Here is a 26,657-nt window from a genome sequence, read left to right as displayed (position 1 = left end):
AGAGAGAGAGAGAGAGAGAGAGAGAAAACATCAATCAGCTGTCTCCTGCACACCCCCTACTGGGGATTGAGCCCGCAACCCGGGCATGTGCCCTGACTGGGAACTGAACTGGCACTCTCTTGGTGCATGGGCCAAAGCTCAATCACTGAACCACACTGGCCAGGGCTGGACATTCTCTCTTTCTCATTGTTTTACTCATTAATTCCATGATTCATTCATAAGCCACTCAACCTAATTATTTATGGATCGTAAATATGAAGTCAGCAAGTTTCTCTTTTCAGCTCTTTCTCCTGGTGTACTAGAGGTGCTGCCTTCACACTGTATACCAGTCACCATGCTTCGAAATTGGGCTGGGTGTGCTAGTGTATGGCAGCAAGGAAAGAAGGACATATCATCCTCCTGGGCCTATAAGAATTCATCAAATAAAGTTTCTGGAAGTCTGAGAAAGAGGTTATTTGTAAACTGGTTTCTCTCTCAGACCAGGAGAGGAGTGGGAATATAAAAATAGCAACCAAGAACGCTTTTATTAGAATGGGCACATCTATACTCCTGAGGAATGGAAAATCCAAAGACATAAAAGATCTTTAGGTCTCAGGATCTACCATTTTACTAGTGTCAATACCTCTTGCAACAGTGAAGAGACCGCTGGCACTGGATCAATAATCTTTCTGAAAAATATGCTAAACCTTACTTACTCCTTCCTGAAGAGGCCATACATAGACCCTTTGCTAATATAATTGCTAATACCACCACACCCAACTCCCAGAAGCCACTGTGGTGTGAAATGTGCTCATCAGGACTGTGTCAGGGATTCTCAGCTAACATCTCAATTACCCATAAATACACTGCTAACAAGAAGAAAAGCAAAATGGAAGTTCCTCTAACTTCTTCTGCCTGGGCCTGCTTGGCTGTGTTTCTGAGAACAATCTTACCTTTGGCACCACTAAGTGTTGACGTAGAAAAGCTAGAGAACTGTAAAAGGTGTGTCCTAATCCAAAATGGTTTTAACAAATACCCCTTAGCTTCAGGCCTATCCTTCAAAAGTATTGCTTTTGAAGCACTTTGGCTGCCTCTGTTCCTTTCTGTTTCATTGAACAATTCACCTTCAACATTCCATACAGCTCTGTAGAAAACTGACCATATGCTGTGGGTTTCTCAGGCTTGAGGGCCTCCAACCTGACCTGATAAATCCTCTTATCTTTTGTAACTACCTTTTACAGGTAGCCTGTTGCTTTAATGTGGGATAATTAAAAGGAGGTAAGGGGCTTCATAATACTAACTTGCTGAGCAATAGTGAGAAATCTCCCTGATTTCTGATTGCACACAACTTCTAGCCCAAAATCAAAGCCCTGAAACTAAATTTTAGTCAACACAAGAGTAGTCTGTGTCTATCTGTCTTATTTCCTGGAATGTGAGGAAAGCGTAGCTGGGGCTATGTCTATTCTAAAGAGACTGGTATGCTATGAGGATGGACAACTATAGTGTGTGGCGGTGGGTGGGGATCACCTACCTGAAGCAGTCAATTTCTACAGTGTGACCTGCTACAGTGTGATCTGGACCAGATTATTTAGTCTTCCTGGCCTTGTTCTTATATAATAATTACCCAACAGGATTGTTATGGGGAGAAAATGAAATATAATGTATCTAAAAGTGCTTATAAACCATCAAACCCCATATAAATGTCAGGGATGACTATTAGTAGTAGTAATATCATTGTCATCTCCTCATTGTGAAATTTACATAGAAGGTAGAAGTAAAATAAGGCTAGTGGAAAACTAGTCCAAGTACCAGCAGCCCCAAGAGTTGAAGAAATTCCAGAACGGGGAAAAGGGGCAGGTGCTCAGTTTCTCACCCGGTGCTCTGCCAGGAACTCCGGTGTCAGGGTCCAGGGGGCATTCCTCACCACCTCATCCACGTAGCGGCAGTGCTGCACTGCATCGTAGCGCTCACTTTCGTTCATCACCGTGAAGCCTTTGAAGTTGTGCGTTAGCTCATCACTGCAAACTGAGTTCACCACATCACAGAGTTAAGTCAAAGCCCCCATTCACTTGACCGCTGCTCTGTCACCAACCTCTCCCATTCCCTGGAGCTGTAACATTTTCCCCACCTGGAGACAAATCTTCAGGGTAGCTCAGTCTGGGTGACTGCTTTCCCTAATCCAAGATACACCTTCAGGAGCAACGCTCACTAAATAGTATGTTCACACTTTGGAGAAGAGAGGCTCCAACAGGCTTTGAAATAAACCTGTCATGCATTTCTGCATCAGTTAAGTTTTATAAGATGTTTTCCTATTATATTTTTATAAGACTGGACTGGGCCATATGAAATTTGTTAAGCTGAATTTTGTAATTCAGTCGATTCAAAATCATAAACTGAAATCCAGAGTGAATGTCATTCTCAAATAGGCAACAGGGGTCTCCTGTGACTACAGAAATTCAGCTAAAAACAGTGAGATAAACACTGGACATCTCAGGTCACTGAGCTTGGAAGTTCTCTCTCCAGGTTCGTATACGTCATGTTTTAGAGAGGCTGTACTAGATCCTTCATTTAAAAACCAAAACAAGACCCAATATACTCGGGTTATAAAGGTAGAAGAAAAGGACTACTATAATTTTTTTTCTGGGCAGCACCTAAAGTCATCAGATGTTGTCTTACCTCCCACAATGAGGTATGTATTAGGGAAAAGGTTCTTTGCTTGCATCAGAGCCCGGGCATGACCAGAATGAAATAAGTCAAATATTCCATCTGCATAAACTCTCACAGGTCGCTCACCTAAATCCAAAAGAAAATTTATCACAAAAATACACTGATTCAATATCTCATTCGACAAATGGAAATGGCACTGTGTGCCTATTCCATCCCAGCATACACCTCTCCTAAGGTGGTGTGAGGAGTAACATCACAGACGTCGTTGGCGACAAAGACCTTTTGACGTCATGTCCATGAACTCGGTTAGTGTGGTTATATCAAACTGCTTAGGCAATTGGATTTCATGATTATCTTTTCTTATTTTTAGATATGAAAAGGAAGAGTTATACAACAGGTAAGTCCAAAACTTCAAAATCCTCACCTTCAGTTCAGGTTTAAACTTCAGTTACATATGAACAAAATAATATAATTTGGCTGTTTGCTCTCTCATTTTCAAGCTGCCTTGAATACAAATGACTAATGCTTTGCTTTGAAAATAATCCTCCATACTATTACCCAGAGAGTAAGGAGTGATCCCGAAAGGTGAGATGAAGAAAGATGGAAGGTAAGTACCAAGTATCAATTTATTGCTCCTTAGTCCCAGATTCACCCTCAATACCTGCTCTGGGATAACAGATGGAATTCCTTCAAGCATTTCTCCTTGACAGTAAGCATGATGTTATACTTTCTCAGTAGAGGGTGATATACCAAGTATTTGAAAATCAACTATATAAATATTCTTCTCTCCATTAATGAGAATAATAAAGAACTGATTGTCAATTTTTTGTGTGTGGTAGTGGACTATGAAAGAAAAACCACAAGACTAATCCAAATCCAAATAAACACATAGAGAGTAAATTGACATAATGGTTCATCATGCTTCAAATGATAACTCTGACGAGTCCCAGTACCATATTCCTACTATGTGAATAGAGGAAAAGCTACTTCACAGTAGCAGCAGAATATAACAGTAGGAGTGTCTATATCACTCTGGGAAAGAAGGGCCAGAGTCTCATCAGATATACTGAAGGCGGGGATCAGATACCTGTCTCTCCTGCCTTCTGACTCAAGACCCTGAATCAAGGGGGAGGAAACTGGTTCTCAGGAAGCTTATGGACTTTTCTTTCCAGATAGGTTTATCCATAAACAAGTAGCTTTTAAACTGAGAAATTATATATTGCTGATAGAAATATAAATTAATACAACTTAAGATGGGCAATTAGGCAATATATATCAAAAGTCAAATGACAAATGCTAATATCGTTTGGCACAGCTATTCCAATTCTAGGAATTTATCTCACAGATATATATGTAAAAGTGTATATCATTCATTGCAGCATTGTTTGTAATAGCAAGAAGTTTAGAAAAAAAACCCTAAGTTTTGCCCTAGCTGGTTTGGCTCAATGGATAAAGCTTCGGCCTGCGGGCTGAAGGGTCCCAGGTTCGATTCCAGCCAAGGGCACATGCCTGGGTTGTGGGCTCAACTCCCAGTAGGGTATGTGCAGGAGGCAGTCGATCAGTGATTCTCTCTCATTTTTGATGTTCTATCTCTCTCTCCCTTCCTTTCTGAAATCAATAAAAATATATTTAAAAACAAAACAAAAAACGATCATAAAAAAAAGAAACAACCTAAGTTTCAATGAAAGGCTGAATATACCAAGCCACATTAAAAGGGTAGGAGGATTTATAGATTATTTGTTTATATATCCACAAAAATTGGTAAAACTGGTTGCCCATAAAAGGGATACTGGGTGGCTGTGAGACAGTGGTGAAAGGAAGACATTTCACTCTATATTAACTTTTTGTACTTTATGAATGTTAAGCATGGCAATGTATTGATTTTATAATATGAGACAAAATTTTTAAATAAAACAAATACACCAATACAATGAAAAACTGAGAAATAATACGATGAACTAAAAAGTCAGAAAGGTTATAGTTCAAGCTTGCCAACCAGTCTCTTTCCTCTGTACTCTTAACCTCTTTAAGCCTGTTTCCTCATCTATAAAAAACAAAACAAAACAAACAAAAAACAAAACAAAATCTGAGTGATATAATCTCACATCTACATCCTAGAAATCATGACCATGAAGTAACTAACAGACTTCCATCTTTCCTAAACAAGTCCAGAGTGGTTATGATCTCACTTTACTTGATCTTTAAAGACAAAGGATAGAATATAAAAATTAAGAATATTTTGTTGTTTTTCTGCCATTAGCATTCATCAAGGGCAAAGTGAGATTTCCTGACAGTGGAAATAGCATAGAATGCTGTTGATGCAATGGCTATTTGCCAGAAGCTCATCACCCCATATTAGGCCACATCACCACTGAATCCTTTTTGTCAGACCAATGCCAGATGTGCTTCTTGCCCTCTTTAGTGTTTCCCCAACCTCCCAACTTCTCTATTCCCTATGACTTAACCCCCAGTCTTTGGTGAAACCAGGCTGGTATATTAACCAAATAACCAGAAGGGGCCACTGTTGAACTAGAAAATCTGAGGACAAAGCACAAGTTATCCATTCTTTCACCAACTAGCTATTGGCCAGGATAACCAGACCCTTCCTCTGATTTACATCTGTTGTCTCAGCATATTATTAAGCATGAACCCTTTAATTCTCAAAATGGTCCTGATTTGAATGACAAATTAACAGCCCTTTCACTACTGCTAGCTAACAAACAAGATGTTCTCCTTTAGGCCCAAAAGACCTGCGTTTCAATTTATTGTTTCTTTTGATATATTCTCTCAAATACCTATCACCAAATCTATTTTGTCCCCAACAGATTTCCACTGTCCTTCAGACTCTGCTTTTTCTTCCTTTCTCCCAGAGAACAAATCACTGATTTTTCTTTCTTTCTTTTTTTTTCAAAAGAGATTATCTTATTTCTCAAGTCATATTTGTTTTTTCTCTGGGTAGTGAGTTTTCTCCTAGATCAAACTTCCCTCTTGTACTCCCTTAACCTCCCAAGTGAAAACCTGAGGGCAGAGAGAGGAATGCCCCCTCGTGCTAATTATTTGTTTAAAATTCACCAACTATGGCATGTTATATGCAGATTCATTGCTGGCTCATCCGTTGGCCAGCACTGGCATGAATTCAACCAGTTACTCGGATACTTAACATAAAACAGAGCAGGCAGAAGGAGATACAGGAGAAACACTGGAGACAGAATTAGGCTAGCAAACTTTATAGGCTAGTTTGTGACAATATGTGCCACCTAAAATACAACCAGTTGGCCAATGGTCTTCTATTGTTAATAACTAATGTCTATGAAGAGTCACACCACTCTAGGGTGAAAAGAACACAAAGATGGAAAAACTTAGGTTTTAGCTTAAATTTTATCACTAATTATTTGTTTTACTGTAGAGGAGCTTTTACTTCTAAGTTTCTATGGACCTTAACTTCTTGTTGCAGATAGTATAATAAAGAGACTATAAAGTATATTATCTCAAAAATGAACTACTTGTAAAATTATATTATTCTAAATTTTAAAAAATTAGACTTATTAGTTAGTACCTATTAACTATAAGCTTCCAAACTTCTGAAAAGCACATCTACACACACATATGTGTTATGTATCTCAAGTGGGTAACATAACTAACATGGTCAGAAGTGAGTGAGGTACTGAATTCTGAAACTGTGTCATTAGAGTGCATGGAAGTTCTTGCCCTCAGTAGACTCTGCTATCACATCTGAACGTGACCTTTGTACTATTTGGTGGCATTTTGAAATTTGACCTGCCAGCATTACACCTTGTTACAAATAGCCACATGTTTTTCCGTGTTGTCATTTTATCTGCTCCATTAGCCTTTATTCCTCAAACAAGGGGAACCAAACCCAAAACATCACATCATGAATCAGAAGGGTTGTAATCAACATGTATAAACACTTTCGTAAAAGGAAAGCATTCTTTGAAATTTTGAGGATCCAAAACTATACTCCATAGAGCCAAGACATAGTCAAGGGGTATTGGGATCCCTGGCCTGAGACTGTACTGCATTCATTTCTATTCGCATTTCACTATTCCTCAGTTACAACAGGGAGCACAAATATACTAACATAATTAAGAAGTAACCATAGCCCAGCTGGTGTGGCTCAGTGGTTGAGCATTGACCTGTGAACCAAGAAGTCATGGTTTGATTCCTGGCCAGGGCACATGCCCAGATTGTGGGCTTGATCCCCAGTGTGGAGCATGCAGGAAGCAGCCAATCAATGATTCTCTCGCATCACTGATGTTTCTATCTCTCTCTCTTCCTTCCTCTCTGAAATCAATAAATACATATATAAAAAAGAAGTAACCACAAATATCCTATATAATAAAAACCTAATATGCAAATTGTTTGACCAGGAGGTCGACTGCTCGCTATGATGTGCACTGACCACCAGGGGCGGCGCGGAACATGGTGGGAGTTGGCAACGCAGTGGTGGCAGTGGGTGGCAGAGGAGGCGATGCCGGCCCTGATGGGCCCTGACGAGAGTGGGCCCATGGCAGGATGGTGGAGGAGGTGAGCGGGCAGCACCAGGCCAAGGTGGGTGCAAGCGGGGGTCCAATTGCCCTGCAAATGGCGACCAGTGGCAGTGGCAGGGGTGGGGAATGGGGGAGGGAGGGGTCAGGGGGAAGGGCGGTTCCTCTGCCTGGCTCCCAGGCACTGAGGGAGCTTAGTGGGTGTCCCGGCCCCAACCAATCAACCCACAGATGGTCACCAGCAGCCGGCAGGCCCTGATAGGATCAGGGCCGGCCCGGGCTGGGATGGGGACCTGGGGGTGGATGGCAGCGGCCAACCTCCCGTGGAGCCCGGGCAGGGGGCTGCAACCTCTCACTGGCTACCTGGGGGCAGGGGTGATGGGGACGGAGGTGTGCTGAGAATGCAGGGTGTCCACTGAGCTCACTCTCACTCCCCTTGCTACCCTCTCCCGGGACGCCAGGGCTCCTGCGCCAGGAAGCCCCTGCACTCAGGTGCTGGGCACCCATGAGGAGCCCGCCCCGCACCCACACAGCCTCTTCTGGGTGAGCCAGGCCACAGCCACCGGGACCACAGGGGCCAGTCAGGATCCCTGTGGGTTTGCGCAGGAGCCAGTTTGCAAGGAGAGAGCGAGCTTCCTCCTCCCCCCCGCCCCTCCCCCGCCTTTCTTGCGGTGCCACTGGGCAGCCCAAAGGCCCACGCTGCACCCCAGTCCGCGGCATCTGGCCATGCTCACTGCATCTCCGCGTGGGGACTTGGGCACTGTGACTCAGGCGGAGGGGGGCGCACAGGGGCCTGAGGGCCCCGGTGCTGCCCAGGGCCCAGAGTTCAGCTAGGACCTGCCCTTCCATGCCAAATGCTCGCGCTTCGATCGCAGGCCAGGCCTAGGGACTGCACCCATGCACAAATTTCGTGCACTGGGCCTCTGGTCTTCCATAAAGATTTGTGGCTATAACTGCTTCTTACTCCCTAGTGCTTGCCTGAGTTTGAGTCAAGACCTATGTTTACAGAGTAGACAAAATATTTACTATAGTAATTGAAAAAAATAAAGAAGGATTGAATAAAAGGAGAATTGAAGAATTTATAAAGAAGTAATGACAGCTGCCTATAAGACTGTATTCACAACATATAATCATGGAAGTTTCTATTTATGATGATCCCTAAAACCAATTGAGTATCTAGAATACATATATTCTGTAAACTAAGCATACAAATAAAGAGTATGAGCTTTGAAAATAATAAAGTGAGTCTTTAAAACACTGGAAAATGATAATATCAAGAAAGATAAAATTAAGTGATGAGTATCTTTGAACTTGAGATATTTTTGTCTTCTATCATTAATAGCATAATAGCTAGGGTACTTACTGATAGAAAGGAAGATTTGGGGAACAATTTGAAGGTTATTAAAAATGTGATAGCCTGATATATTATTTGGACCTCTGTAAAAATCGATAAGGTTAAAGTCCAGCTCTGCTATATCTCATAACTGTGACAACAGCCCAAGAAGCAAATATGTACTACTATATCTCAAAGCTGTGATAACATCCTGGGAAACAAGTGCCTAACATAATTTTAAAAAATGAAATTTTGTGGAGTAGTTATCCTCCCAAAAGAACAGCAAGGGAGCTAGAAGGAACTCATTCCCCCTTGTCCCAACTAGTCTTTATAGGTAAACTGAGGGAAGAATATAGAAAGTGGGCATAAATTTGATAAATACAATTGAATGCTAAAAACAACAAAAAAAATAATAGGGCATTTACTTACAAGGTGTTCCTCTGCTGGCTTCTTCCATAGTTACCCTGACATAGGGCTTATTAAAGTCTACTTCAATTTCATCAGAAAAAGGAGCTGGCTGCCGTAAGCCCTTAAGAAGAGGAAAGTGAAGGGGGAAAAAACAGTTAAATTCAATGGAACAAACTGAAATACTCAAAAAATGGCAGCTTTAAAGAACAATTAGTTACTGAATATACTGTGACTAAAATTCCTCCTAAAACTTCATAACATAAAAAAGAAAAGAAAAAGGTATTCCAAAATGACAAGTGAAAGTTGCAACCTTTCACCTAATGGACAAATCACAGTGTCAAAGATAAATGGTTTGCTAATGATTTCAGGGTAAAGACTGAACAAGACTGCTGGGAACAGTCCCAACTAACTGGGCCCAGAATGACGGCTCCTCTGCTGCATGGCAGAACAGCCAACCCGGATCTATGTGACTAAGTTGCCAAGGTTCATAAGCGCATTTTCAATCACTTCACCTAGTAGACGGGGAAGGCAAACAGCTCCTGTGTGCTTTATTAAGCACAATTATCGTTGTGTAATGCTTTGCACTGTAAATATGTTCTAATGCTCATGTGAAGCAAGTAGTATAATAGCTGGTATCCTCAAGAAAATGAGGTTCAGAGAAGTTATATGAATTGTAGGCAATTACAGTAAAACCTCGATATAATGGACTAATTCAGGTCAGGAGGTGGCCAAAAGTCTCTTACTAGTACGTGAGTAGGTTTTCTGAATGCATATGTTAAAAAATTGATAAATTAATTTACCTGTTTTTATTTATGTAGACACATTTGTGTAACTAAAATTAAATATGTATGAAAAGTTTAATTTCACAGGAAAGTGTTCTATATGTATTAAAATCATTTTAAATTTATTCTTAATAGTTTTAGTAAATTCACCAGTCACCAGAGGTAAACAAATGCACACGGCTGGGACGTGGATTAGTGCACATCAGAACATCAACCCACTGGTGTTAAAACTGCTCGAGAAAGAGCATATGTTGGAGCAAAGACAGAGTCTTCAATAAATGGTGTTGGGAAAATTGGACAGGTACATGCAAAAAAAATGAAACTAGACCACCAACTTACGCTATATACAAGAATAAACTCAAAATGGATAAGAGACTTAATGTAAGACGTGAAACCATAAAAGTCCTAGGAGAAACCATAGGCACCAAAATCTTAGACATCTCTTGTAGCAATATGTTTCCTGATACAACTCCTACAACAATGGAAACCAAGGAGAAAATAAACAAACCGAACTACATTAAAATAAAAAGCTTCTGCACTGCAAAAGAAACCATCAACAGATTAACAAGAGAGCCCATTACATGGGAGGACATATTTGCCAATGATACAGCTGATAAAGGGTTAATCTCCAAAATGTATAGGGAACTCATACAACTTAACAAAAGGAAGATAAACAATCCAATTAAAAAATGGGCAAAGGACCTAAATAGACACCTCTCCAAAGTGAGCATACAGAAAGCCAAGAGACATATAAAAAAACTAGAGGCCCAATGCACGAAATTCGTGCAAAAGTAGGCCTTCACGGTCCCTGCTGCCTCTGCCCTGGCTGCCTCATGGCCCTGCAGCCCCGGCCCCCACCCACTGGCTGTTCCGAAAGGTCGTTCGGAAGGCTGTTCCACCATCCAGTCTAATTAGCATATTAGCTCTTTATTATATAGGATGCTCAAAGTCACTAATCATCAGAGAGATGCAGATCAAAATGACAATAAGATATCACCTCACACCTGTCAGAATAGCCATCATTAACAAATCAACAAACAACAAGTGTTGGTGAGGTTGTGGAGAAAAGGGAACCCTAGTACTCTGCTGGTGGGAATGCAGACTAGTGCAGCCACTGTGGAGAACAGTATGGAATTTCCTCAAAAAATTAAACGTGGAACTTCCATTTGACCCAGTGATCCCACTTTTAGAAATATATCCTAAGAAACCCGAAACACTCATCAGAAAGAATATATGCACCCCTATGTTCATAGCAGCGCAACTTACAATAGCTAAGATGTGGAAACAGCTTAAGTGCCCACCAGCAGATGAGTGAATAAAAAAACTTTGGTACATTTAAACAATGGAATACTATGCAGCAATAAAAAAGAAAGAACTCTTACCATTTGCAACAGCATGGATGGATCTGAGCAAAATAAGCCAGTCAGAGAAAGATAAATATCACATGATCTCACTCATCTGTGGAATCTAATGAACCAAATAAACTGATGATCAAAAATAGACCCAGAGCCTGGTCGGCGTGACTCAGTGGTTGAGCTTTGACCTATGAAGTGGCTCAGTGGTTGAGCACTGACCTTTGAACCAGGAGCTCAGGGTTCGATCCCCGGTCAGGGCACATGCCCAGGTTGCAGGCTCAATCCCTGGTGTGGGGTATGCAGGAGGCAGCCAATTGATGATTCTCTCTCATCATTGATGTTTCTATCTCTCTCTCCCTCTCCCTTCCTCTCTGAAGTCAATAAAAATATATTAAAAAAAAAATAGACCCAGAAACATAGAAGCATGAACAGACTATTGAAACTCAGAGGGAAGGCAGGGAAGGGTGGGTGGGAAGAGATCAACCAATGAACTTATATGCATATATGCATAACTAGTGAACACAGACAATGGGATGGTTAGGGCCTGGGGGTCGGGGGAGAAGGAAGCAGGCTGGAAGAGGTTAATGGGGAGAAAAGGAGGACCTTTTGTAATATTTTCAACAATAAAGATTAAAAAAACACATACACACAAATTGCTGCAGAAAGTCACTCCACAAAACAACAGAACCAACTTCCACACATGATGCAGTGTGATCACATTCTAATCATCCCCAGAACTTTGTAAGCAAATCTAGGTTAGAAGCAACTTTCTTTTTTTGTTGTTGTTAATCCTCGCCCTAGGACAGGATGGGCAACCTTTTTGTGAGTGCATGCCAAAACCAGCAAAATCTCTGACTCAAAATTCTTCTGCGTGCCAACCCTAATTTTTTGAGAACATGTTACGCCTACTTGCTATCTCTTAAGGTGTACGTATGTGAAGAACATTGAAGAAATAATAAAATTCATTCGAGCGACAAAAGTATAGTATATGATGATGAAAAATACATTTATTTTTTAATGTATACATGTACACTGATAGTCCGACAGAAAACTTTATGACTCCATTTGATATTATCAATGGGACTTTTGCTGCTGCATCACTGATGACAGAGATTTTACATCAGGTTTATATTTCGTGACCTTCAGAGATATGCACGAGCTACTACTTTCATCCATCAGGCTCCTCCTATTATGAGACTTAACAAAATTCATCACTGAGAACAAAGATTCACAAGCGTATGTGGATGAAAACATGGAGAGTAACGCTGTTGCAAAGTTTTTTAAACAGAAAAAATTTTCTGGAATGGCATTCCAAGTCCTCAATAGTTCGTTTTTGACACTATTGAAATTGCTCTTCCCCTCTCTCGTCAATCCATGTCTATGGTCTTTAAGATAACTTGTTATGTAAAATTATTTATTTATCTAAGATGCACCTACACTGAATTTATCTGAAAAATAAAAAAGTCGATATTAAGAAAAAATTGTAAATGGAAGATTATAAGAGAGGGTTTCGAGTGCCAGCAAAAGTTACTGGCGTGCCATGTTTGGCATGTGTGCCAGGGGTTGCCCACCCCTGCCCTAGGATATTTTTTTCCCCATTGATTTTTTAAAATATATATATTTTATTGATTTTTTACAGAGAGGAAGGGAGAGGGATAGTTAGAAACATCAATGAGAGAGAAACATCGATCAGCCGCCTCCTGCGCACCTCCTACTGGGGATGTGCCCACAATCAAGGTACATGCCCTTGACCAGAATCAAACCTGGGACCTTTCAGTCCGTAGACTGACGCTCTATCCACTGAGCCAAACTGGTCAGGGCTCCCCATGATTTTTATAGAGTGGAAGGGAGGGAGAGAGGAAAGAGACATGGATGTGAGAGGCAATGGATTGTTTGCCTCCCGCACTCGCCTCCCTCCCCTCCTCCCTCCTCCCTCCCCTAGCCAGAACAAACCTGCAATCCACTACTTGGGAATCAAACCGGAGACCCTTCAGTGGATGGGCTGACGCTCTAACACTGAGCCACACTGGCCAGGGAAAAGCATTTTAAAATTAGTAGGGTGTTAATTTTAACATAAGACATATGGACCGGGAATTTCGTTCATTAAATCTAAAGTCCATTAAATCGAGGTCCACAAGATCAGGGGTTTACTGTACTCAGAGGCAAACTGAAATAAGAAGGCAAGTATGCTCTTTCCCCTATAAAGGAAAGCCTTACTCAAGAGTTTTTGTTAACTTTATTTCTATCTTATTCTATTTGATGCTATTGTGGATGCAACTGTTTTCTTAATTTTTTTTTCACAACTTTTTTTTTTAAATATATTTTATTGATTTTTTACAGAGAGGAAGGGAGAGAGATAGAGAGTTAGAAACATCGATGAGAGAGAAACATCGATCAGCCGCCTCCTGCACATCTCCCACTGGGGATGTGCCCGCAACCCAGGTACAGGCCCTTGACCAGAATCGAACCTAGGACCTTTGAGTCCGCAGGCCGACGCTCTATCCACTGAGCCAAACCGGTTTCGGCCTTAATTTTATTTTTGGATTATACCTTGCTAGTATATAGAAATGAAATTAATTTATGTGTATGTGTCTATGTGTGTAATTTCAGTTGATTCTTGTATATTGATCTTATGTCCTATGACTTTGCTAAACTCAATGATTAATTCTAGCAGTTTGTGTGTTTAGAAGATATTCCTTAGGATTTTCTATATATGAGATGATGTCGTCTGTGAATAAAGACAGCTTTACTTATTCCTTTCCAATCTGGATGCCTTTAATTTCCTTTTATTATTCCTTCTTGCACTAGTAGGAACATTTAGTAGAGGGTTGAACAGAAGTGGAAGGACAAATATCCTTGCCTTTTTCCCAGTCTGAGGTAATCTTTCTCCATTAAGTATTATGTTACCTGCAAGTTTTTTAAAGATGTCCTTTATCAGGTTGAGAAATCTCCCTCCTTTTTGTAGTTTGTTGAGAGCTTTTATAATAAACAGGTATTAGATTTTGTTACATGCTCTTTCTGCAATATTGAACCATAATATTTTGGTTATTTTATTAATTATGGTATTATTTTATTAGTTATGGTATATTAAATTATGGTATATTAAATTAATTGATTTTAATATGTTAAACCAATCTTGCATACTTGAGTGAAATCCCTCTTGGTCATGTTATGTAAATCATTTTATATGTTCCTAAATTCAATCTGTTACTATGTTAAGGATTTTTATGTCTAAGTTTGTGAGGGATTCTGAACTATAATTTTCTTTTTTTGTGCTGTTTTTACCTGGCTTTTATATCTGGCCTCATAAAATAGGTTAGTACGTGTTCTCTTCTCTATTTCCTGAGAGTGTTTGTATAGGATTGGTATTTTTTCTTCCTTAAATGTTTGATAGCATTCACCAATGAAGCCATCTGATCCTGGACTTGTCTTTGCAGGAAGACTCTTAAAGACTAATTCAAACTTTTTTATTTGGGATAGGTCTATTCACATTTTCCATTTCATTTTGGGCTGTAATGATGTTCCCTTAGAATTTGAAATTCTAAACAGATTACATTCTGATTGAAATAAATCCAGAGACCTGGAAGACACTGTTTTGACACAGATAAGGACAGATTTTTTTTAAGTTAAGTTTTAAAATTAAAAAATAATCTTTTTAAAACCACTTATATGTTTACTTTAAAATATACTAACACTATAAAATAAGCAAAAACACACCCGGCCAGTGTGGCTTGGTTCAATTCCCAGTCAGGGCACATGCCCAGGTTTCAGGCTCGATCCCCCATGGGAGGCATGCAGGAGACAGCCAACCAATGATTCTTTCTCTTATTTTTGTTTCTATATCTCTTTCCCTCTCCCTTTCTTTCTTAAATCAATAAAAATATATATATATATTTTAAAAATAAGCAAAAACATTCATTTTTAGATGTGTTATACTTTTTAGAACATTTTTTAGAAGAGGTAAGAATAGATCAAAAACCCAAATGTGCAATTTTCTGAAATTATTAGTGATTTCTCTACAGATTAGAGGAAACAATTTATCCAGAAGTTAGCACTCAAAGAGTTGCTTAACAGTAATTTGTGTTTCTAAAAGTATATGCCATTCACAAAATAATACATATTCTATGATTTCACCTATATTAAGATCAAAAACAGGCAAAGCTAATCTATGGTTAATAGAAGCCAGAGGAAAGAAGAAAGGAAGGAAGGGAGGGAGGGAGAGAGGGAGGGAAGGAAGGGGTAAAGTAAAAAAGAAAGAAAGAAAAAATAGAAGCCAGAGAACAAAGAGGAAATTTGGGGGAAAAAAATACTAACTAGCAGAGGGTGTGAGAAAGTCTCTGGGAGTACTGCTGATTACATATGTAAACATTTACTAGTACTGAGCTGTACTCTTAAGGTTTGTGCACTATTTATACATAAGTTAGACCTCAGGAAACAGATCATATTTGGCCATAAAAAGGAATGCAGCCCTAACCGGTTTGGCTCAGTGGATAGAGTGTCGGCCTGCGGACTGAAGGGTCCCAGGTTCAATTCCAATCAAGGGCATGTACCTTGGTTGCGGGCTCATTCCATGAGGGGTGTACAGGAGGCAGCTGATCGATGTTTCTCTCTCATCGATGTTTCTAACTCCCTATCTCCCTCCCTTCCTCTCTGTAAAAAAATCAATAAAATATTTTTTTTTTAAAGAAAAAAATGGTGGTGGTTTTTTTTTTTATAAAAGGAATGCAGAACTGATACATGCTGCAACATGGAAAACATTATGCTAAGAGAAAGAAGACAGCCATAATAGACCACTTATTATATGATTCCATTTATATGTAATGTCCAGAACAGGAAAATTTATAGACAGAAAGTAGGTTAGTGTTTATGTTGGGCTGGGAGGGTTGGGAAGAAACGGGGAGTGACTGCTAATGGATACAAGTTTCTCTCTGGGGTGATGAAAATATTTGAAAACGGGTGAGATGATGGTTACACACCTCTGAATATTCTAAAAACCACTGAATTGTACACTTTAAGTGAATACAGACAGTCCTCAGGTTATGTTGGACTCAATGTACAGTATTTCATGATTACGTCACCATCTCCTATTTATTTATTAAAAAAAAGTTCCGTCATTTTGACGTATGTACATATGTGCTTTATGTTTTTTATTACTTATTTACCACAAGTAAAGGTTGAGAATTGTTATCTTTCTTTTAATTTTTTTTACTGTTTCACTTCATTACTGCTGTGTATGTGCTCCATGTGAGTGACGTAGGTGCTTATGTAGGTGGGTTCCGACTTATGGCGAAAATTGAGTTACACTGCGCCATAGGAACGGATCTCCAACCTAACCCGAGGACCTACTGTATTGAATTATAACAGTATGTGAATTATATATCAACTAGAGGCCCAATGCACAATGCACCGGTGGGGTTCCTTGTCCTGGCCTATGCCCTCTTGCAATCCAGGACCCCTGGGGGATGTTGGAGAGCCAGTTTCAGCCCAATCCCTGTAGGCCAGGTCAAGGGACCCCACCGGTGCACCTCCAGTATGCATATAAGATCTTCCCGCCCTCCGCTCTCCCCCCGCCCTTCTGAGATTCATCAGTCTGTTCCATGTTTCCATGCCTGTGGTTTCCACTCTGCGTTGAGTGTCGCCCCCGTTGTGGTCAGTGCACATCATAGCTACTGGACGGTCGGCCCTTCAGACAGTCAGCCAGTTGCTTAGGTTTATATATATATAAAGTTGTTTATATATTTTTACATGTAAAATGTAAATATATATGAAACAAATAGAAAAAGTTACTTCTACTAACAATAGTAATAGGCCCAGGGGAGCGGGCCTAAGACAGCAGTTGGACATCCCCCAAGGGTTCCCAAACTGCGAGAGGGCACAGGCCAGGCTGAGGGACCCCTGCTAGTGCACGAATTTCGTGTACCAGGCCTCTAGCAGAGGATAATTATCATCATCCTAAATGATCTTCTGATGCAATATTGTTTCCATAAAGACTTTTTCCAGATTTTGTTCACATACATTAACTCATTATTCCTAAAAATTCCAATGAAAAACAAGATATTCTGGTGTCCTTAATAGTAGTGGAATGTAGATCGCTCAAATAAAGTAAGATTAGAATTTAATATTGGCTTTCTAATACTCTTTCTACTTTTAAGGATTCTTTTTCTTTACATTTAAATATTTTTTTTATTTTTTCAATTACAGTTCATATACAATATTATATTAGTTTCAGGTGTATAATCTAGTGATTAAACATTTATATAACTTACAAAGTGATCACTTCAGTAAAACTAGTACCCATTTGATGCCATTACAATATTATTGACTATATTCCCTATGTTGTACTTTACATGCCCATGACTATTCCATTTAACTACCAATTTGTGCTTCTTAACCCCTTTCCATCTGTCAACCATCAAAATATTCCCTATCTATGAGTCTGTTCCTATTGTTTGTTCATTTTGTTTTTTTTAGATTCTACATACAAGTGAAAACATATGGCATTTGTCTTTTTCTGTCTGACTTACTTCACTCATCACAGTATCCTCTAGGTAAGTGGTCGGCAAACTCATTAATCAACAGAGCCAAATATCAACAGTACAACGATTGAAATTTCTTTTGAGAGCCAAATGTTTTAAACTTAAACTATATAGGTAGGTACATTGTTATTAACTTAATTAGGGTACTCCTAAGTTGGCCTTTGCTAAAAACGTCCTCAATCTGAGGAGTCGACCTTAGCGAACGTACCCCCACTTCTTCTAACGTCACTTCCTCAAAATAGACTCGCCCAGGCCGAAAACCGACTTCTGCGCATGGGCCATGAAGTTTCAATCGCACTGTACGTGCGTGCCCGCACATGGTATTTTGTGGAAGAGCCACACTCAAGGGGCCAAAGAGCCACATGTGGCTCACGAGCTGCGGTTTGCCGACCACTGCTCTGGGTCCATCCATGTTGTTTCAAGTGGCAAGATTTCATTCTTTTTTATGGCTGAGTAATAGTCCATTGTATATATGTAGCATTTCTTCTTTATCCATTCACCTATTTATGGATACAAATTGCTTTCAAGCCTGGCCAGCATGGCTCAACGGTTGAGCGTCGTCGACCTATGAACCAAGAGGTCACAGTTCGATTCCCAGTCAGGGCACATGCCTGGATTGTGGGCTTGATCCCTAGTGTGGGGCAGCCAATCAAGGATTCTCATCATTGATGTTTCTATTTCTCTCTCCCTCTCCGTTCCTCTCTGAAATCAATAATAAAAATAAAATAAACAAATTGCTTCCATATCTTGGCTATTATAAATAATGCTGCAATGAACATATAAATGCATATGTCTTTTCAATGTAATGTTTTGGGTTTCTTTGGATAAATACCCAGAAGTGAAATAGATGGGTCTGTCTTTGTCTCTTTATAGCCTTTGTTTTAAAGTCTATCTTGTCTGGTATAAGTATTGCTACCCCATCTTTTTTTAATTACTGGTTTCCATCCCTTTACTTTCAGTCTGTGCGTCTTCCATCTGAAGTAAGTCTTTTGTGGACTGCCGGAAGCCGGTCCATCCTTGCTGCTTGACACAGTCGCTGCAGGAAAGAAACATCTGCACAGCATATGTTTCAAGGGACCTGGCGTATATAGCATACTCTTCTTAATATGTTTGCTCCCCTTAGCGCTGTGTGTTTTAACCAAGGTCACCTCTCCGAGAAAGGTTGTTTCCCCAGGTAGGAATTTTTCCCTGAAGTCAGTGAGGGGATGCCTCTCCTAGAAAGGTTGTTTCCCCAGGTAGGAATTTTTCCCTGAAGTCAGGGAGGGGATGAAACTCCTTAACTAAGTGCCAGGCGGGTAGTTAATCACTACAAACAATCATGCTTAAGCTACATAATCTTTACTCCCTGGAATGGAGATAAGAAACGCCCTAACCTTTGTAATAGAAATTGACAGGATTAAAATCAACTGGGATAAATACGGATGTAACAAGACAATAAACAGCAGAACCTCTCTGGAGATCGAGACCAGAACTTGGCTGGAGATCCTGGCTAGGCTGCTGATCAACTGAATGCTGTCTCCATGTCCTTCCTTCTTCGCCGACTCCGTCTACGCCTTTGGGGATCCCTGGACCTGCTGGTATTGGACCCTGGCAGTGGGCAGTATATGTAAGGGTCTCGTTTCCTTATCCATTCACCCACCCTATCTCATTTAATTGGAGCCTTTAATCCATGTGCATTTAAAGTAATTTTTAGATCCAAGATAGTGGCAGAGTAGGTGGAAGTTACACTCCCTTCTTCCCAGGTCCAGACTAGAATTACAACTAAGTTATAGAACAACCAACCTAAATAACCAACTGAAGATTAGCTGAATAAAAGTCTTATAACCAATGATTTACAGAAGCCATATCAAGATTGGAATGAAGGGCAGAGACATGAAAAGGGCTGGCCCTGCAAACATACCGGTATATCTCAGCTGCAAAGATTGAGACCCTTAAAGAACATGGGCTCTCAACTCTATGCAGGGCTCCTTCCAGCCCAAAGCACCAGAGCTGAGAAGAGGAGCCCACATAATATCTGGCTGTGAAAATAAGCAAGGATTCTGTATGCCAGGGAAAGACAGGAGTCTTCTAGAAACCCAGGTGTCCTGCTAAAGGGCAAGAACACAACATCTCATTCACTTACAGCCACTCACTCTGGGCTCCTGCAGAGAGAGGGCAGATCAGAGCAGACTGGAGTCATACGAGGACAGACTGGGTTGTGTGGCTCTGGGAAGAAAGCTGAAGGGACAACTGCCTTGATCCCTTGCATTGGGTGCCTTTCCCACCCCACCCACAACCACCACCTTTCCTGGGTCTAGCATTCCCCTCCATACAGGAGCAACCTAGAGGAGCGGTTCTCAACCTGTGGGTCGCGACCCCTTTGGGGGTCAAACGACCTTTTCACAGGGGTCACCTAAGACCATCGGAAAACATATATAATTACATATTGTTTTTGTGATTAATCACTATGCTTTAATTATGTTCAATTTGTAACAATGAAAATACATCCTGCATATCAGATATTTACATTATGATTCAAAATAGTAGCAAAATTATAGTTATGAAGTAGCAACGAAAATAATTTTATGGTTGGGGGTCACCACAACATGAGGAACTGTATTAAAGGGTCACGGCATTAGGAAGGTTGAGAACCACTGGCCTAGCACGACCACGACCACTAGCAGTGGTCGGCAAACTGCAGCTCGCGAGCCACATGTGGCTCTTTGGCCCCTTGAGTGTGGCTCTTCCACAAAATACCGACTTCTGCGCATGGGCCATGAAGTTTCAATCACACTGTACATGCACGCCCACACGTGGTATTTTGTGGAAGAGCCACACGCAAGGGGCCAAAGAGCCGTGTGTGGCTCACGAGCCACAGTTTGCTGACCACTGGCCTAGAGGAATGTAGTAACTCTACCCTCCCAACTCCCTGTCACCTTGTCCTGCCAAGCTCTGGCCTTGCAGAGGAGTCAGATGGCTGTGGCCAGCTTGGGCCCTTGGTGCACACTCTCTTAGAAGTCTCTTGAGGAGGGAGACACTACGGTAGGGGCCATGTTTCCCTCCCACACCCAACCCATACTACCTTTCCTGTGCAGAACCCTCCCTTCACACTGCTAAATCTTGGTCCATTTGGGTCTGATGAACTCTGCTAGCCTCACCCTGATGACTCCCTAAGACACCACACCACCACAAAGGTATGTGGGCACCCAATAAGTGGCAGCTAGACTTCATGTACCCTAAGACTTTTGTTGAGTGGCCTCAATCTCAGTCCTGGTGCCAATTTTGAATCTGTATAAATCTGGTAAATACCATTTGCCTCTACCTGGTGACTCACTGAGAACCAACCTCATTCAACTCGCAAACAATCAAAGACTACTTCAGTGACTTAGCTTAACAGGAAGCCACAAGTGGAAGCAGATCTCGGGGTGCCTTGGGTCTTTTTCTGATGTGGCCCCAGACACAGTGCTGCTAGAAGCCAGGCTTGGTACGCATCTGGGCTGTCCCACTCACACCCAGGCCCAGCAGAGGCAGTCACTGTGGATCACTTTGTAGCAGCTCCAAACAGATGACCCAGGGCTGGCCACAGGCAGCACCTGACATTGACCTGTCCTTCCCAAGAGACCCTAGGACCAACACACCTGGTGATAGGACTCACCACATCATAGCACGACCCAATTAGTTCCACAAGCAACACACCCAAAGGAAGATATCGGCAGGCACCAGAACCTGCTGGGTGGAATTCCAATTCATGGGGTAGGCCTACACACAGCAGCTCATACACTGTGATCAGGGTCAATCCTCATAGCCAGCAGGACCAAGGGTCCACCTCACCCATGGATGGGCCAACAGCAATTACAACAGGAGGGTTTACATAACACACACAATGAACATTCCTAGAACATCTAGCTCAGGTAATCATGGAGATTGCACCATTGAGACCCACATGACACCTAATACATAAGGCCACCATACCAAAAGTGGGAGGCATACAATGATATCACCGATAAGGGTTTAATCTCCAACATTTACAGGGAACTCATGACACTTAACAATAGGAAGATAAACAATCCAATCAAAAAATGGGCAACGGACCTAGATAGACACTTTTTGAAAGAGGACATACAGAAGGCCAAAAGACATATGAAAACATGCTCAAAGTCACTAATTAAACGAGAGATGCAAATCAAAACGACAATGCGGTATCATCTCACGCCTGTCAGAATGGCTATCATTAACAAACAACAAACAACAAGTGTTGGAGAGGATGTGGAGAAAAAGGAACCCTTCTGCACTGCTGGTGGGAATGCAGACTGGTGCAGCCACTGTGGAGAACAGTATGGAGCTTCCTCAAAAAACTAAAAATGGAACTCCCATTTAACCCAGTGATCCCACTTCTAAAAATATATCCCAAGAAACCAGAAACACCAATCAGAAAGGATATATGAACCCCTATGTTCATAGCAGCACAATTCACCATAGCTAAGATTTGGAAACAGCCTAAGTGCCCATCAGCAGATGAGTGGATTAGAAAACTGTGGTACATCTACACAATGGAATATTATGCTGCAGTAAAAAAGAAGGAATTCTTGCCATTTGCAACAGCATGGATGGAACTGGAGAGCATTATGCTAAGTGAAATAAGCCAGTCAGAGAAAGATAAATACCAGATGATCTCACTCATTTGTGGATTATAGAGAACAACATAGACTGATGAACAGGGACAGATCCAAAGACAGAGAAACAGCGATCAGACTATCAATCCCCAGAAGGAAAGTAGGGGAGGGAGGGGGTAAGGGGAAGAGATCAACCAAAGGACTTGTATGCACGCATATAAGCCAAACCAATGGACATGGACAACAGGGGGGTGAGAGCATGAGTGGGGGGTGGGGGGGAGGATGGGGGTCAATGGGGGTGATGAGGACACATTTGTAATACCTTAACTAATAAAGAATTTAAAAAAAAAAAGTGGGAGGCATAGCAGATCTACCTAATACACAGAAACAATTACAGAGAGGCAGCCAAAATTGGAAGAGAAAAAAACATGCTCCAAATTAAAGAACATAAAAAATCCCCTGAATATGAACTGAATGAAATGGAGGCAAGCAATCTACCAGCAACTGGGTTCAAAACAAGGGTTATAAGAATGCTCAAGAAACTTAAGGGAAGAATGGATGAACTCAATGAAAACTTACAGAGATAGCAAACATAAAAAAGAGCATAGAGTCCTAGCTGGTTTTGCTCAATGGATAGAGTGTTGGCCTGTGGATTGAAGGGTCCCAGGTTCAATTCTGGTCAAGGGCACATGCCTGGGTTTTGGGCTCGATCCCTTGTAGGAGGCATGCAAGAGGCAGCCGATCAATGATTCTCTCTCACCATTGATGTTTCTATCTCTCTCTCCCTCTCCCTTCCTCTCTGAAACCAATAAAAATGTATTTTTTTAAAAAAAGAGTATAGAAGTCAGTAAGAAATGAAGAATACAATAACTGAAATGAAGAATACACTAGAAAGAATCAACAGTAGGTTAGATGAAGCTGAGGATCAAATCAGCAATTTGGAAGACAACAGAAAACACCCAATCAGAGCAGCAAAAAGAAATAAGAATCTAAAAATATTAGGATAGTTTAAGGGACCTCTGGGGCAACATCTGCATCATAGGGGTACCAGAAGAAGAGAGAGAAAGCAAGGGATTGAGAACCTATTTGAAGAAACAATTACCGAGCCCAGATGGCGTGGCTCAGTGATTGTCAACCTATGAACCAGGAGGTCATGTTTTAATTCATGCCGGGGTTGCAGGCTTGATCCCCTGTGTGGGGCATGCAGAAAGCAGCCAATCAATTATTCTCTCTTATCATTAATGTTTCTATCTTTCTTCCCCCCTCCCTTCCTCTCTGAAATCAATAAAAAAATATTTTAAAAAAAAGAAAGAATGACTGAAAACTTCCTTAACCTGAGGCAGGAAAAAGACAAAAATCCAGGAAGTACAGAGAGTCCCAAACAAGTTGAATCCAAAGAGACCCACATCAAGACACATCATAATTAAAATGGCAAAGGTTAAAGACAAAGGGAGAATCTTAAAAGCAGGAAGTAAAAGACAGTTTCCTACAAAGGAGCTCCCATAAGACTGATAGCTGATTTTTCAACAGAAGGGACTGGCACAAAAGATTCAAAGTGATGAAAAGCAAGGACCTACAACCAAGATTGCTCTACCTAGAAAAGCTATCATTTAGCACCAAAGGACAGAAAAAGCACTTCCCAGACAAGAAAAACCTAAATGGTTAATCACCACCCAACCAGTATCACAAGAAATGTTCACAGATCTTCTTTAAGAAGAAGAAAAAAAAATTAAAAATATGAATAATAAATGGCAATAAATACATATCTATTGATAATTACTATATTCTTATTTTTAAATTTTCTTTTTAAATTATAGTTTACATTCAATATTATTTTGCATTTGTTTTAGGTGTACAGTATAGTGGTTAGATAATCATATACTTTACAAAGTGTTCCCCCCTATATTTCTAGCACCCACCTGGCAACATACATAGTGATTACAATATTATCAACTACATTTCCTATGCTGTTTTGTTTTGCTCACACTGTCCAGAATCACCTTGATATCCTTGGCACTGGAGAAGGCACTGCCCCCGAGGTCATCTTTTCATCTCTGTGTTATTATTATTACTAGAGACCTGATCCATGAATTAGTGCATGGCTGGGGTCCCTTGGCCTGGCCAGCGATCATGGGTGATCGGGGCCAATCAGGGCCATCTCGCTAGGTTCCCATCGGGGCCAATGGGGGCCAGCCGGCTGTGGGGAGGGGCCACCGGAGGTTGCCAGCCATGGGAGATTGGCTGTGGGAGGGCACTGACCACTAGGGGGCAGCTCCTGCATTGAGCATATGCCCCCTGGTGGTCAGTGTGCATCATAGCAACCAGGCGACCAGTCATTCGGTTGTTCGGTCGCTTAGGCTTTGATATATAGAGATTTTTAAAATATATTTTAAACTGATTTTTAGAGAACGAGGAAGGGATAGAGAGATAGAAATATCTATGAGAGAGAAACGTCATTGATCAGCTGCCTCCTACGTTCCCCCTACTGGGATTGAACCTGCAACCTAGGCACATGCCCTGAGTGGAATCAAACCAGTTTCCTCTGAGTTCATGAGTCGATGATCAACCACTGAGCATTACTGGCCAGGCTATTATTTTTTTAATTCTTACCTGAGGATATTTTTCCCATTGATTTTTAGATAGAGTAGAGCAGTGGTTCTCAACCGTCTGGCCCTTTAAATACAGTTCCTCATGTTGTGACCCAAGCATAAAATTATTTTCGTTGCTACTTCATAACTGTAATGTTGCTACTGTTATGAATCTTAATGTAAATATCTGATATGCAGGATGGTCTTAGGTGACCCCTGTGAAAGGGTCGTTCAACCCACAGATTGAGAACCACTGGAGTAGAAGGAGGAAGGGAAGGAGAGAAAGAGAGAGAGAAACATAAATGTGGGAGAGACTGATCGATTCGTTGTTTTCCCGCATCCACCCCAACCGGAGCCAGGGATTGAACCTGCAACTGCAGTATATGGCCTTGATCAGGAATTGAACCCGAGACCCTTAGGTCCACAGGCTGACACTCTAACCACTGACTCAAACCAACCAGAGCTCTTTTCATCTTTGTATCTCTAATTCTAGCAAATGGCATATATTGAGGTTCTCAATATATGTTTATTGGCTGTGGTAATAGTTGCACAACTCTGTGAATATACTAAAAACCATTGATTATACAGTTTAAATTGGTGGATTATATGATCTCAATAAAGCTGTTATTGAAAAAGCAAAACCGCCCAGCCAGTGTTGCTCAGTGGTTGGGCGTCGCCCTAGGTACCAAGAAGTTCTGGTTCAACTCCTGGTCAGGGCACAAGTCCAGGTTGTGGACTCAATCCCAAGTGGAAGGCATGCAGGAGGCAGCCAGTCAGTGATTCTCTCCCATCACTGATGTTTCTATTTCTCTCCTCTACCTTCCTCTTTGAAATCAATAAAAATATATTTAAGCCCAGCCAGCGTGGCTCAGGGATTGAGCGTTGACCTACAAACCAGTAGGTCCCAGTTTGATTCCCCATTGGAGCACATGCTTGGGTTGCGGACTCAATCCCCAGTAGGGGACATGTAGGAGGCAGCCTATTCAATGATTTTCTCTCATCATTGATGTTTCTATCTCTCTCTTCTTCTCCCTTCTTCTCTGAAATGAATAAAAATAAATAAAAATATATTTATTTTAAAAAGGGAAACATCACCCTGGCCAGTGTGCTCAATGGTTAGAGTGTCATCCCATGTACCACAGAGTCAAGGGTTCAATTCCCAGTCAAGAGCATGTACCTGGATTACAGGTTTGATCCCTAGCCCCAGTTGCAGGAGGCAACTAATAGATGTGTCTCACATCGATGTTTCTCTCTCCCTCCCTCCCTCCTTTCCTTCCACTTTCTCTAAAAATCAATGGGGGGGAAATATCCTCTGGTAAGGATTAACAAAAATATATACATTTATATCTTGTTTGCTTTTGCTACAGGGTTGAAATAGGGTCACAGACAAAAAGTACAAGTATACAAAGGAGATGACAAACAAGTTTATTTAACATATACTCCTCATCAGGATCAGTCCAGCCAGTTGGGTGAGTGAATCTTTAAACATTAGCCCATGTAGGCCAGTGTGTGCCAGAGAGGAATGTGAAATAGGTAACAAAAGTCACCCAACTGATTTGTGACATGAATATATGAAGCAAAGTAATTTAAAATACTAAGATTTCTCAGATTCTAAGGACCAAGAAATTTAAGTCTTCTCAGAGCCCATTCCAATAAGACAGGCCTTCTTTGCTCTATTCCTGGCTATGGTGATTGCCTGAGAGTACCACGTACTTCGTTATAATTTGTCCCTTCTCCAAGTGAGATTGCTGAATTGGTGCCCACCACCATCTCCTTAGTCTAAACTAAGGAACATTCAGAAACTAATGTCCTGTTTTGTTGACTGCTGAGTCGTTTTCTGACTTTACTTGCTATGGTATGCAGAATAATGGCCCCCTAAAGATATCTACATCTTATTCTCAAAAACCTACGA

General features: G+C 41.1%; 1 protein-coding gene across 3 annotated transcripts in view; it reads right to left on the bottom strand.

The window, feature by feature from the left end:
* PCYT1A (phosphate cytidylyltransferase 1A, choline) overlaps positions 1-26,657 on the bottom strand; it is a 53,122-nt gene that overhangs the window by 3,781 nt on the left and 22,684 nt on the right. For all 3 annotated transcript variants that reach the window (XM_081085363.1, XM_081085364.1, XM_081085362.1), the window contains 3 exons: positions 8,914-9,013; positions 2,656-2,772; positions 1,853-2,004 (listed from right to left, as the gene is read on the bottom strand). In XM_081085363.1, coding sequence (XP_080941489.1) covers positions 1,853-2,004; positions 2,656-2,772; positions 8,914-9,013 — 369 coding nt within the window. The remainder of the gene's footprint in view (positions 1-1,852; positions 2,005-2,655; positions 2,773-8,913; positions 9,014-26,657) is intronic.

Source organism: Myotis nattereri (genome assembly GCF_964212035.1).
Source record: "Myotis nattereri genome assembly, chromosome: 3".
In the NCBI taxonomy this organism is placed as follows: domain Eukaryota; kingdom Metazoa; phylum Chordata; class Mammalia; order Chiroptera; family Vespertilionidae; genus Myotis; species Myotis nattereri.
The sequence above is the reverse complement of the archived record's forward strand: the minus strand, read 5'-3'. Positions and strand labels throughout refer to the sequence as shown.